The 13884-nt window shown below is 46.5% G+C and overlaps 1 protein-coding gene across 1 annotated transcript in view; it reads left to right on the forward strand.

Moving 5' to 3' along the window:
- The window catches only part of KIAA1549 (KIAA1549 ortholog), a 152152-nt gene that overhangs the window by 100927 nt on the left and 37341 nt on the right, over positions 1 to 13884 (forward strand). Inside the window, exons 13-16 of the mRNA XM_086689024.1 lie at positions 3189 to 3394; positions 4920 to 5143; positions 6102 to 6255; positions 11852 to 12169. Of these exons, the coding sequence (XP_086545150.1) occupies positions 3189 to 3394; positions 4920 to 5143; positions 6102 to 6255; positions 11852 to 12169 (902 nt within the window). The remainder of the gene's footprint in view (positions 1 to 3188; positions 3395 to 4919; positions 5144 to 6101; positions 6256 to 11851; positions 12170 to 13884) is intronic.

Here is a 13884-nt window from a genome sequence, read left to right on the forward strand (position 1 = left end):
ACGCTTATTCATTTTTGAGAGACAGAGACAGAGTGTGAGTGAGGGAGGGGCAGAGAGAGAGGAAGACACACAATCCGAACCAGGCTCCGGGCTCTGAGCTGTCAGCACAGAGCCGGACACGGGGCTCGAACTCATGAACCATGAGACCATGACCAAGCTTAAGTTGGACACTTAACTGACTGAGCCACCGGGGCACCCCTCTCTTTTGAAGTTCTGGTTACTTTTCTGAAAAGTTCAATGTTGGGGCGCCTGGGTGGCTCAGTCCGTTGAGTGTCCCAACTTCAGCTCAGGTCATGATCTCACGGTCCCTGAGTTCGAGCCCCACGTCGGGCTCTGTGCTGTCAGTTCAGAGCCTGAGCCTGCTTCGGATTCTGTGTCTCCCTCTCTCTCTGCCCCTCCCCCACTCATGCTCTATCAAAAAAAATGAATAAACGTTAAAAAATTTTTAAAGTTCAATGTAGTAAGATATGCATGCCATGCAGTGTCCCCCTTTTTTAAGGGTACCACTCCTGTTTTTTTAAGTGGGAAAAATTCCCTCTTGGCAGCAGCTTTTTCTTTTTGTGGCTCTTCAACTTAGTTTTCTTTGTGTGTCAGAACTGAAAGACTAGATGTGTTCATTATTTTAATTTTTTTTTCTTTTACCATGAGAATTCTTTTTTATTTTTATTAAAAAAATTTTTTTAATGTTTTATTTATTTTTGAGATAGAGACAGAGCATGAGCAGGGGAGGGGCAGAGAGAGAGAGAGAGCGAGACACAATCCGAAGCAGGCTCCAGGCTCTGAGCTGTCAGCACAGAGCCCAACGCGGGGCTCGAACTCACAAACCATGAGATCATGACCTGAGCCGAAGTTGGACACTTAACTGAGCCACCCAGGCGCCCCTTTATTTTTATTTTTTAAAATTTACATCCAAGTTAGTTAGCATATAACGTAATAGTGATTTCAGGAATAGATTCCAGTGATTCATCCTGTATGTATAAAAGCCAGTGCTCATCCCAACAAGTATCTTCCTTAATGCCCCTTACCCATTTAGCCCATCCCTCCACCCACAATCCCTCCAGCAACCTTCAGTTCTCTATATTTAAGAATCTCTTTGTTTTGTCCCCCTCCCTGTTCTTATATTAGTTTTGCTTCCCTTTTGTTCATTTGTTTTGTATCTTAAATTCCTCATATGAGTGAAGTCATATGATATTTGTCTTTCTGTGACTAATTTGGTTAGCATAATACCCTCTAGTTCATCCACGTAGTTACAAATGGCAAAATTTCATTTTTTCTTTTGTTTATTGATTTATTTTTGAGAGAGAGACAGAGTGAGTTGGGGGGTGCAGAGAGAGAGGGAAAGAGAGAATCCCAAGCAGGCTCTGCACTGTCAGCACAGAGCCCATTGTGGGCTTGAACTCACAAACCATGCGATCATGACCTGAGCCCAAACCAAGAATCAGATAGCTTAACCAATTGAGCCACCCAGGCACCACAGGATTTCATTCTTTTTGGTTGCCGAGTGATACTCCATTGTGTATGTATACCGCATCTTCTTTATCTATTCATCCGTTGATGGACATTTGGGCTCTTTCCATACTTTGCCTGTTGTTGATAGTGCTGCAATAAACATTGGGATGCCTGTGCCCCTTTGAAACAGCATACCTGTATCCCTTGGATAAATACCTAGTAATGCAATTGCTGGGTCGTAGGGTAGTTCTATTTTTAACATTTTGAGGAACCTCCATACTGTTTTCTAGAGTGGCTGCACCAGCTTGCATTCCCACCAACAATGCAAAAGAGATCCTCTTTCTCTGCATCCTCGCCAACGTCTGTTGTTGACTGAGTTGTTAATGTTAGCCATTCTGACAGGTGTGAGGTGGTATCTCATTGTGGTTCTGACTTGTATTTCCCTGATGATGAGTGATGTTGAGCATTTTTTCATGTGTCGGTTGGCCATCTGGATGTCGTCTTTGGAGAAGTGTATTCATGTCTTTTGCCCATTTCTTCACTGGATTATTTGTTTTTTGAGTATTGAGTTTGATAAGTTCTTTATAGATTTTGGAAACTAACTCTTTACCTGATGTGTCATTTGCAAATATCTTCTCCTATTCTGTCGGTTGCCTTTTAGTTTTGCTGATTGTTTCCTTCGCAGTGCAGAAGCTTTTTATTTTGATGAGGTCCCAGTAGTTCATTTTTGCTTTTGTTTCCCTTGCCTCTGAGGGAGGGAGTGTTGAGTAAGAAGTTGCTGCGGCCAAGGTCAAAGAGATTTTTGCCTGCTTTCTTCTCTAGGATTTTGATGGCTTCCTTTCTTATGTTTAGGTCTTTCATCCATTTTGAGTTTATTTTTGTGTATGGTGTAAGAAAGTGGTGCAGGTTCATTCTTCTGGTTGTCACTGTCCAGTTTTCCCAGCACCACTTGCTAAAGAGACTGTCTTTATCCCATTGGATATTCTTTATTGCTTTGTCAAAGATTAGTTGGCCATATGTTTGTGTGTCCATTTCTGGGTTCTCTATTCTGTTCCACTGGGCTGAGTGTCTTTTCTTGTGCCAGTACCATACTGTCTTGATGGTTATAACTTTGTAATACATTTTGAAGTCCAGGATTGTGATTCCTCCAGCTTTGGTTTTCTTTTCCAGGATTGTTTTGGCTTTTCAGGGTCTTTTCTGGTTCCATACAAATTTTAGGATTGTTTGTTCTAGCTCTGTGAAGAATGCTGGTGTTATTTTGATAGGGATTGCACTGAATATGTAGATTGCTTTGGGTAATACCAACATTTTGACAATATTTGTTCTTTCAGTCCAGGAGCATGGAATGTTCTTCCAATTTTTTGTGTGTCTTCTTCAATTTCTTTCATAACTTTTCTGTAATTTTCCAGAGGTATTCATTGTTAACTAGCACATACCTGCATGTCCACTGTTCCCTATTCTCTTGTTTTTCTATCAGTATAATTGCCCTGGTGGCTAAATTTTTATCATTCCAACTGATAGCGGAAGTTCAGAGCTGCTTTCAATGTTCCTCTAAAAGTTGTGCAAGTTGCTTAGTGACTGACTAAGCAGCTCCTGTCCTCTCTCTTTCCTTCCTGAAGACTTTGAGATGCCGTTAGACAAAACATGGCAAGTTTTGACACCATGCAGCGTCACGATTGATTATTTGCTGTTTCTTTGGGATGGCTTTATTTATGCTTTTGCTTTTCCTTCTGCTCCAGGGCCGCCGCCGCCCAGTTCAGGGAACGAGCAGCACTCGTCAGCCTCCATCTTTGAGCACGTGGACAGGCTCTCCCGGTCATCAGAGGCCAGCCGGCGGGTTCCCAGTAAGATACAGCTGATTGCCATGCAGCCGATACCAGGACCTCCAGTTCAGCACACCGTACTGGCCGACCGGGTGGCAGAAACCAACAAAATTAACAAAGAGGTATTTGCTCATATTGAAAAGTACATTTATATTAAAAAACAAAACAAAACAAAACCCACATTCTGATTTGGTCAGTGCTTACCAACAAGTGAACATTGCAGTGTTGAAGGTCGGAGCTGCCAAGAAGTATACTTAATTTTAAGTTTTATGCTCCGCTTTTTTAGATCAGATACCATTCAAGGACACCGTTTCGCACACTGGCCGTTGTGCAGAGAGTTCATGTGGCAAACATGAGACTGCTATCCTTCAAGAGTCCTGTTTTGGCCCTTGGCTGATGTTGAGGAACTTACATGTCAGAAAGCCTCCTGCCATTCCCAGAACAGAGTGGTTCACTGTGCCCAGACCGTTTTTGCAAACGTTATGACTTATTTGAACATCTCTTTTCCTTCTGGGACTCTGGGATTTTGGTACACGCTAGGCAGAGGGTGCCTGTTGGACAGCCCCCAGTACCGATCCTGGGCACTGCATCTCTGATGGGCTTCCTTGGTGGACAACATTTCACATGTGTTGTCACAACTCATTGCTGGAGGAATTAAGCATATTTAGTGTGACTCCCCCGGGAAAGGCCTCTTAGAAGCTTGTGCTTTATTTCCTCCAGATTTCACCCCACATACCCTGTGCTTATTTTAATTTGCGTCCTTTTGCTGTATTAAATGGGACTAAATGCTAAGTCCTATCAGTTTTCCTAATGAACCTTTGAATTGGGGGGTGATCCCAGATAGATCCGCTCTGACCCCAAGGATCTAGGAAGGCGTAGTAAAATCATCTTCCAGTGAATCCTGGAAGAGTGAGTTGGTAAGATTTGGGGAAGCAGAAGGCCAGGCCAAGTCACTGTTACCTTGAACTTGAAAGGTTTGACCTGGCCTGAGCCATTTTGGACTGCACATAGCTTTATGCTGTGCATTTCCTGCCCCTAACAAATACCTGCTACTGTTGTGAGTTCTGCCAGGATGAAGTCATAAGCAATTGGTGTGGTGGAAACCCCCTGCCCACTTTAAAGGTGATCCTTGAAGTAGATCATCTTACCGAAGTCCCATCAAGAGTTCCTAGAGTTTTCCCTCTCTAGCCCTCATTGGCTTCTTGCTAAGAATGTGACAAGAACGTGTGTCCCGGGTTTAGGATGGTGTGTGTTGTCTCTTCTCACCGAGTCCTGGCCTGGCTCAGCCCCAGTCCTAACCTAGAGCTGTCTGCACGCCTCTGTACCTGCTACGGGTAAATCCTCCTTTAAGTGGATTTTCCATCTGGTGGAAAGAAAGAAGGGAATGTGCTCACCAGGCCTGTGGCCTCACAACTTGATAGCATACATCTTTTTTTTTTTTTTTTTTTTTTTTTTTTACTCTCTTTTTAAAATGTAGTGCTTGATACATAGGTATGTATGCCCCCGCGTGGGAGTGCCTGTCCCTTTGGGGCCTGGACACGGGTCTGGGGAAAAGAAAGGCCTTCCCCAAGATGCTGTCTTCACGTGGGTGGCAGGAACCTTCGGGAACATTCCACGTGACTCATTTCTCTCCCCTCGGCCACGCAGATCCAGACGGCCCTGAGGCACAAGTCCGAGATCGAGCACCATCGGAACAAGATCCGGCTCCGCGCCAAGCGCCGTGGCCACTACGAGTTCCCGGTGGTGGACGACCTGTCCTCGGGCGACACGCGCGAGCGGCACCGTGTATACCGCAGGGCGCAGATGCAGATCGACAAGATCCTGGACCCCACGGCCAGCGTGCCCTCAGTGTTCATAGAGCCCAGGAAGAGGTGGGCGTCCGCAGAGGGGGCGGGGGCACCCCCCAAGGGTTGCCTGTGGAGGCGCCGTCGGCCTTCCTCCTGCTGGGCCTCTTCTCATGCTCCCCTGCCTGCTCCTCCAGGGGCCTCAGAACCCTGGCCCTGGGTTTATTCTGCCTCCCCGAATTCAGCTAGTTGGACATGGCAGTCACCTTCTCTTTCTCAGATGGCTCTGCTCGAGTCTCTCTCACTGGGGAATCTCCCTCCTCTCCCATCCCACCCTTACCTCCAGTACCTTCACCTGCTTCACGTGGGCACCCGTCCGTGCCAGGTGCAGGTGCATTTCTTTTCCCATAGCTGTCCTCCGAGTCTTGGTGTCTTGGCCTTCCGGACCCCTGCCCCTAAGGCGCGTGTGTGTGCTGTAATCGCTGCTCTGGTTGGTCTTGCTGTGCCCAATACCTGTAACAGCTTTGGTTCCCTGCCGCATGGAACCTGCCCTGTAACAGGAGGCGCCCTGCCTCCCCATTCTGGCTACTTTCCACCATCCAGCAGTGTAGACAGAACTTTCTCTCCCTTAGATGGGCCTGCTGTTGCCCGCCAAACATTGATCTGCTTGCATTTCTCCCCACATCCCTCCCCTTCTGCAGATCCTACTTGCTCTTCAAGACCTAGTTCAGGTGCTGTATAGCCAGCCATGATACTGGTAGCTCACACTGATCTTGCCCTTTTCTGAAGGTCCGGAAAAAGTCACGGTCATATATTACCTTATATTACTCTCTGTTGTTGCGTGTGTTTAATATGCTCAGGTAGACTGTGGCTTCCTCATAGCAGAGACTATGTCTTACATATTTGTATCCTATGGGGTGTTTACCACAGTGGCCACCATATCCCAGATGCTTGGAAAATACTTTGTGTTTAGTGGATAAGCTACTGGCAGGAAGGATTATTTCCTATGAAGATAACCTCCTTCCTGCCCCACCCCCTCCCGCAGCTCCAGGATAAAACGATCTCCTAAACCACGCCGAAAACACCAGGTCAACGGCTGTCCCGGAGATGCTGAGAAGGACAGACTCATCACCACAGACAGCGATGGCACTTACAAGAGGCCCCCCGGTGTCCACAACTCTGCCTACATTGGTTGCCCTGTACGTAACGCTGACTCTCGCTTCCGGAGCCGGGGTGGGGTGGCTCTTAGGAGAGTGACCACTAGTGGCTGCTGCCCTGTGTGGTGTTGCTGCCGATGACTGACACTCAGGGCCATGAGACATGTGGAGTGAGGGAACTGGTAGGCTGCTCCTTTGAGAGGAGACTTGAGTCACAGAGCCCAGCAGGCTGCAAAGTGAGCCCTCTGGAAATGTAACCCGGTGTTTGTCCTTTCTGTACACAAGCCCTGTTCTCTTATGCTTCAGGATGGGTACTCCTGGAAGTTAACTGGAAAACAATTTTTTCTTCCTTCCCCCGGTCATAGAATTGTTTGGGTTTCTTGGTGATAGGAGGGGTATTTAGGGTTTTGTCTATCCCTTCTCTTCCTAGAGTGCAAGAAGGTATTGTGTGTGTGTGTGTGTGTGTGTGTGTGTGTGTGTGTAATTTTAATGGAACAAAGAGCTTAATGGAAATTAAGAAATACGGAATTAAACTTTTTTTTCTTCAAACGGAAAGGGGCACACACAGAATTGCTTGAAGTGTTAAAGGCAGACATTGATAGCATTAAGGCGCACATACACAGACCCCATTGAGTAGGGAAGAAAGTGCCAGCCTCCCCAAAGGTCTGTGACACAAAGACAACCCAAGACGGAGGGAGAGCCAGATGTGGCTGACTTCCAGCAGTGCGGGAAGGACACCGGTAGCCTTGGGCCGGGGTGCAAACCTGGCTCATTGCACAAGACCCCTTCCTCCTTCCGGAGATGCACTTACAGAGGCATCCTTGTTTAGAGAGACATTAGCAAAAAAAAAAAAAAAAAAAAAAAAAAAGATAATAACAAAAATAAAAAAAACAAAAACAAAAAAACCCCACATCTTGGAAAAGGGGTTTGTGATGCACATGATCACTTTGGACAGAATTTATGCAACCAGCCATTGCCTCCTAAATTAGACAAATAACTACCCTGGAAAGATATGAAGACTATGGAGATAGGGCAAACACCACACTGACGTTGGGGCTAGATAGCATCGAATCATGATCATCCGAAAGAACCAGACTTTTCCTTGGCAACTGACTGTATTTCTGGTGTTTTGAAGACTGGCCGTGCCTGTTTGTGAGGATTGGTGCAATCCCAGGGAGTCGCAAGATTCTCCGGTTGAGAGGGTTGTGCTCCTGAATGGAATGAGCTGTGGATGCATTCCTGAGACGGGGGAGCCCGGGCTGGCAATTCATACAGCAGGTGGCGCTCTTGTAGTGTTCTTGTGCTGTGGACAGGTGGCTGTCTGGGCTTCACCTGGAGAAGACTGTGCCCTGGGCTCCCCAGGATGGTCGCTTGAACTTTTGCTTTTGTCTCACCGGGGACTTGCAGGCCTGATGCGTGAAACCGATAAATAGAAGAGGTGGCGGGGGGGGGGGGGGGGGGGGGGGGTGGGGGGCGCATTCCTTCTTACCCCTTGACTTCCCAAGGCAGCCAGGGCTCATCTCTCAGAGGAAATCCGCAGCCCCATCCGGTCTTTTTTTAAGTAGCTCTGAGTCCCGTCATCTGTTGCCATGAAGTCTTTTGTCGTCGGCTTGCTCTCTCCGTTTGTCTTCATCAGTGATCCGAAATCAGGCCTCCTTCAGGGTGACCGCATCATCCTTGTACTTCCTGCTCTTTTTCTTAGTGGAAAGCAGAGACCCCTCCTTCAGCTGGTGGAAAGCAGCCCTTCCCTGGAGAGCTCCGCCCCAGTCAGCCGGCTTCATTTTTCCAGAGATTCCTTAAAATGAAATTTTTCTTACATGGGCTTTTTCCATTCCATAAAAATTCTGAAACACACGCTTTCCAAGATAATCCCCCCCCCCCCCGCCGCTTTTTTTTTGAACTCATTTTTTCTTAGTATTTCATCTTGAAGATTCTACTACTCATGTGTTTTTTTCTTAAATTTTACACTCTACCTTCAAAATGTCTTCTCATTATGAGCTCTTTTCTCCTAGGGTGAAAGGAATATTCCTAGATTTCTTGGCAACTGGGGTTACCGTTATAATTCAGGCCTCAGCACGGTATGGCCCTCAGGCCAAATCCAGCCAGCCACTTGTTTTTGTAAAGTTTTATTGGAACACTGTTGTGCCCTTGCACCATTCATCTGTGTGTTCTCTATGGCTGCTCCTGCTGCAGTGTTAGAGTTAAACAACAGAGCAGCAAAGTCTCTGTGACTCACAGAGCCTAAGATAATTGCTGTCTGGCCCTTTACGGAAAAGGTTTGTCTACCCCTGATACAATTTATCATCCAAGCCTGGCACTTGGGAGAGTGAAAAGAGTCTCTATTAATGATTATACTGGGACAGCAGGCGTACCCTGACATTGTCCTGGGCCAGCCAGGGTGTCTGATCACTCTCTTAGAATTCCTACAGAAGACTGCAAAATGGGCACCAGAGTACATCCTGTCTGATGACTGAAGGTAAAAACTTCCTATGTATTTCTGAGGAATGATGGGCGAATGTGTACCTGTCTGAAGGAAAACACATTGACTAATAACGAAATTATCAGGCTGAGATTCAAGAGAGTGGAATGCAAATTCCAGCAGGATCCTGGATAAATCTTCCTTTCCATAGACCACGGTTCCCCCTGTATTATTGACTACCACTTCTATGTGAAACACCCTACAGGTGTCGAGATACAGAAAAATGAAGATCTCTTGTTGGCCTGCAAGTTGCTGGCAGTGTAGCCTGCAAAATGAGGAGACCGGAAGAAGAAAGAACGGGAAGCTCTAACGTCATGGCTCCGTAGCTCTTTGCCTTCTTGGCAAGATTCAGGAGTCCCTCCTTCACAGCATACTTTTTGCTGTAAAAGTTAAACAGTTGGAATCTCTGTTCAGGCTTGCAGTTTTTTGTGTGGCCACATGCTCGCTTCCTTGCCACACAACGCTATAAAGCAGGATTCACCCGAGTAAGTTTGAAGATCTCATAGACTTTACTCAACAGCTCTTGAATCCCACAGCATCAGACGCGGAGAGTTGAAAGGAGCTCCGAGGAGCTGTACAAAATGGAAGGGGGCAGAAAAGGAAGTTTTCTAACAAAGAGCGAATTGTTTCAGGCAAGGTCACCTTTCTCTGGGGGAAGGGGGGGGGGTGGTCTATCACGCCTGTTACCTCACTAGTGCAGATCAGGAATTTCCAGATTGACTGGTTAAAGGTCACATTCCTGGAAGAGGCTGAAAATGCAGTGAAGTCTTGGTTTGCTCCTGGGGTGGGCAGCGACTCCATTTTGGGCCTGTTGTTTCTTTCTTGCCTTCTTTCATGTAAACAACAGGTAACTAGTCACTTCCTGGAACCACCACCAGGAACATCACTTCTTTCTTTGGAGAGACCCTTTCACTCGCCAGTGGGATGTGTTTATAGACACCCTTTTCCTTTGTTCCACCATGAACTGTTAGTCTGGTGACACACAACTGACCACAGTCTTCCCTTTCTGCTCTTCAAGAAATCCAAGAATGGGAGAAGGGCCTGCCTGTGGACCTTTTATCAGCCTCGTAAGGAAAGGAACACAGAGTTCTTCTAGCGCTCGTCATGCGTCAGAGAACCCCTGGGGGCCCCGAATCCTTACAATTCCTTGAGGACAGCTCTCACTTACTGGAACCTTTCCTGGGATAGCCCAGTTTTAGAGAAAGAGACCGAGGTGTCACGTACACAGCATGGGACCACCCCCCTGCTGTTGGGAGGGGAAGAGCCCCGGATCCATCTCAAGAGCCAGCCACTGCTCAACGGCAGTTGTTTCTGTCGGAGGAGTAAGGACCGGGTGATGCCAACAGCTTCAGGTTCTGCCAAGGGAATCCACAAATCTGAGTGTTAATATTAAATCTTCAGGTTTTAAAAAATATTAGCTCTTTATTTTTTTAAGACTGCACAGGCCAAGCAAAACAGGTCTGTGGGCCGTTTGTGGTTTGCCAGTCTGTAGTGTGGTTTTCTGTCTGGAGTTAAGCAGTGACTGCCCTTAAATGTTTGATGCTGGCATGAGTAATAATGGGTCGTCTGTTGGACAGGACAGAGGCTTTTTTTAAAAAGTTTTTTTTTTAATAATTATTTTTGAGAGAGAGAGAGAGAGGGAGAGAGAGATCCAGCAGGGGAGGGGCAGAGAGAGAGGGAGACACAGAATCTGAAGCAGGCTCTAGGCTCTGAGCTGTCAGCATAGAGTCTGATGTGGGGCTCGAGCCCACTTACTGCGAGATCATGACCTGAGCCGAAGTCAGACACTCAACCAACTGAGCCATCTAGGTGCCCTTCTTTTTTTCTCCCCCCCCCCTTTTTTTTTTTTTTTAACGCTTATTTATTTCTGAGACAGAGAAAGACAGAGCATGAACGGGGGAGGGTCAGAGAGAGAGGGAGACACAGAATCTGAAACAGGCTCCAGGCTCTGAGCAGTCAGCACAGAGCCCGACGCGGGGCTCGAACTCACATACCGCAAGATCGTGACCTGGGCTGAAGTCGGATGCTTAACCGACTGAGCCACCCAGGCGCCCCTCCCCCCTCTTTTTAATATTTATTTTTGAGAGAGCACAACCCTGGGATCATGACCTGAACCAACATCAAGAGTCAGGTGCTTAACTGACTGAGCCAGCCAGGTGCCCCTGTATAGAATAATATTTAAACCTTTCTTGATGACTCACGTTATCCAGAGATAGTTCCATTTAAAAACATGTGGTTTCTGGGGGCACCTCAGTCGATTAAGCGTCCGACTCTTAATTTTGGCTCAGGTCATGATCTCATGGGTTTATGAGTTCAGGCTCTGCATCGGGCTCTGAATTGACAGTCAGAGCTTCTTGGGATTCTCACTCTCTCCCTTTCTCTCTGACCCTCCCTACACCCCTCAAAATAAATAAATACACTTAAAAAAATTAAAAATTAAAACGTGGTTTCTGAATACTCTCTGTTTACTATAACAAGTAGTTACAATAAGTATTAAATTTTTAAAAGTTTAGAGAGTGCACACGTGTATGTGTGCGTGCGTGGGGGAGGGGCAGAGAGAGACTCCCACACGGGCTCCATGATGAACACAGAGCCCCACGTGGAGCTCTGCCTCAAGACCATGAACGAGATCATGACCTGAGCCGATATCAGGAGGCAGACACTTAACAGACTGAGCTACGCAGGCACCTCAGTGTCAACATTTTTTATACACACAGGTGTAATATGGTGGTGACTTTGAACTCTCTTGAGGGTGTGTAGGGCTACTTTTTCTTATTGTAGTCAATAGACTGCTTTAGACTTTGGTATCTATGAAAAGTTGACTAGGTAGTTTAGTAACTAAGACTCTGAGACATCATTTTTGGCTGCTTAGGGACATTTAATAAAAACACACACTTGCAGGTATTGAAGTGCATTTCAGCTCATTGGTTGAATTTTGCTGGACAAATGATTTTTGAATATCTTCACTTTTTCCTTCCATCCTGATTCAGGCTCCGCCTGCTACCACCATCGTTAGCCGCCATTTAAAAAATTCTTACGGGTGACCTTTTCTTCACTGTCAGTGAAAATTGTTAAATCCCATTTTGGCCCTGTGGTTTTCACGTCACCACATAAGCTCACATCTGATCCTTGTTCCCTTTGCTCTTTGTCTTGCCCTAGTCTGATCCCGATCTCCCAGCCGATGTACAGACGCCGTCCTCTGCTGAGCTGGGGAGGTATCCGGGCCTGCCCTTCCCAGCCTCCCAGTACATCCCGCCTCAGCCGTCCATCGAGGAGGCGCGCCAGACCATGCACTCCCTCCTGGATGACGCTTTTGCCCTCGTGGCCCCCAGCAGCCAGCCTGCCAGTGCTGCAGTCACAGGCCCCGGGGTCCCAGCTGTCCTGCCTGTGAACAGCACCCCTTCCCGGGACGAGAGGCGAGCCACGCAGTGGGGGTCCTTCTACAGCCCTGCTCAGACAGCCAGCAACCCCTGTAGTGTAAGTCCTGGCCTTCTAGAATTCTTGTGTGGGTCATATGTTGGAATTTTGTGGCCTTCCTCCCTCAGTTTCAGAATCACTGCGATGATACTGATTGTATTTGATAAGAATTAAAGCTTGGCTGAGGGGTCTCGGTTTTTTATTCTCCTAAGTTAATTCTTAAAAAAAATTTTTTTTTAATGTTTGTTTATTTTGGAGGGAGAGAGAGAGAGAGAGTGTGAGCAGGGCAGGGGCAGAGAGAGAGGGAGACACAGAATCTGAAGCAGGCTCCAGGCTCTGAGTTGTCAGCACAGAGCCCGACGCGGGGCTTGAACCCACGAATGGTGAGATCATGACCTGAGCCAAAGCCAGACCGACTGAGCCACCCAGGCGCCACTCTCCTAAGTTAATTCTTAATGTGGGAAGTATCCTTTTATGTTTTTATGCAACACTGGTATTTTATGGGAGTCTCTTCCTGGGTTCCATTCAGTGTCCTGAAATGGAGGTGGGGTAACTGTCAAAGCATATTCTCGTTGATGTCTTTATAAAAGGTGCATTTTAGAACATACCAGGTAATTAGGCTTCTTGGAGGGCCCCCGGGGACTGCAGTAGTCCTTGAGGCTCTGGGATTGTAGGCAGCTAGCCCACAGGCAGGCAAGGACAACCGTTTCAAATATCAGGTTTCCATCTTGGGTCTTGACATTTCAGCATTTCATCTGCCTTTGTCATCCTTTTTTTTTTTTTTTTTTGTATGCCATCAATCCTTTCAAATGTGGCTTCTCAAAATATGGGGAAGAAGTAAAACCGAAAGATGTGACATTAATATTTTTTCCGCTAATTTTAGATTGGGTGATTGGACTAAAGCATTTGACTCTGGAGGGAAGTTAATTAGTCACAATTTGAATTTCTCAAGGAGTGTTTATACTGGGTCCTCTGATTTCATTACCCATATTAAGGTAAAATTGGGTGGTAATGAACATATGTTAAAGGCATCTTTATCTCTGAAATTGGTTTGAATGTTCACAGTACGCCGTTAGTAATAGATTATTTTCTTCAATACCTGCTACCACGCGGTGGGGGGCGGGGGTGGAATACCATTCCATCTTGTTGTTTTTAATGTTACAACTGTAAGTATTAAATACTTCATAATTATAACTAGTAGTTTATAATCTTTCTTCAAGGAAATGGATGATGCACAACAAACTCACTGATAAAGTGAATGTGGCTTCAGCTGCTGTCTGAGCTTCTTTCATTTGTTTATTCCTTCAGGTAGATTTGTGGAGCACAAATCTGTGCTGTGTTGGGGTGTTCTGCTAGGTGTTGGGATAGAGCAGTTGCACAGCTCACAACTCCAGCTTCTGCATGATGGCAGGGGGTATGTGGGCAGTTGAGGCAGTAATTCTAACACAGCATGGCAGGTCCCTTGGCGGGGGAGAGTACCTCCAGGGAGCCCTTGCCTGAGCTGTGAGGTGTTCAGAAGGATTTTCCAGATAAAATGTGATCTAAGTAGAAGACTGAAGATTAATTAGTGGTTGTAGTAGGGAAGCATGGCGGAGACAGAAGTAAGTGTCCAGTACAAACTATTTCTGGACAAGATGAAGGAACAAGGTTGGATTACTTTGCTTCCAGAAACACCTAAAATAATGGAAAAGGAAAGATTTTCACAACCCTGGGCATTAGGCAGCAAAGGAGGGATTGCTGAGAAATGAGCTGAGCTCTACACATGTCCCAGTTTA

Source organism: Puma concolor, chromosome A2 (genome assembly GCF_028749965.1).
Source record: "Puma concolor isolate L17-30 chromosome A2, mPumCon1.1.hap2, whole genome shotgun sequence".
Lineage (NCBI taxonomy): Eukaryota > Metazoa > Chordata > Mammalia > Carnivora > Felidae > Puma > Puma concolor.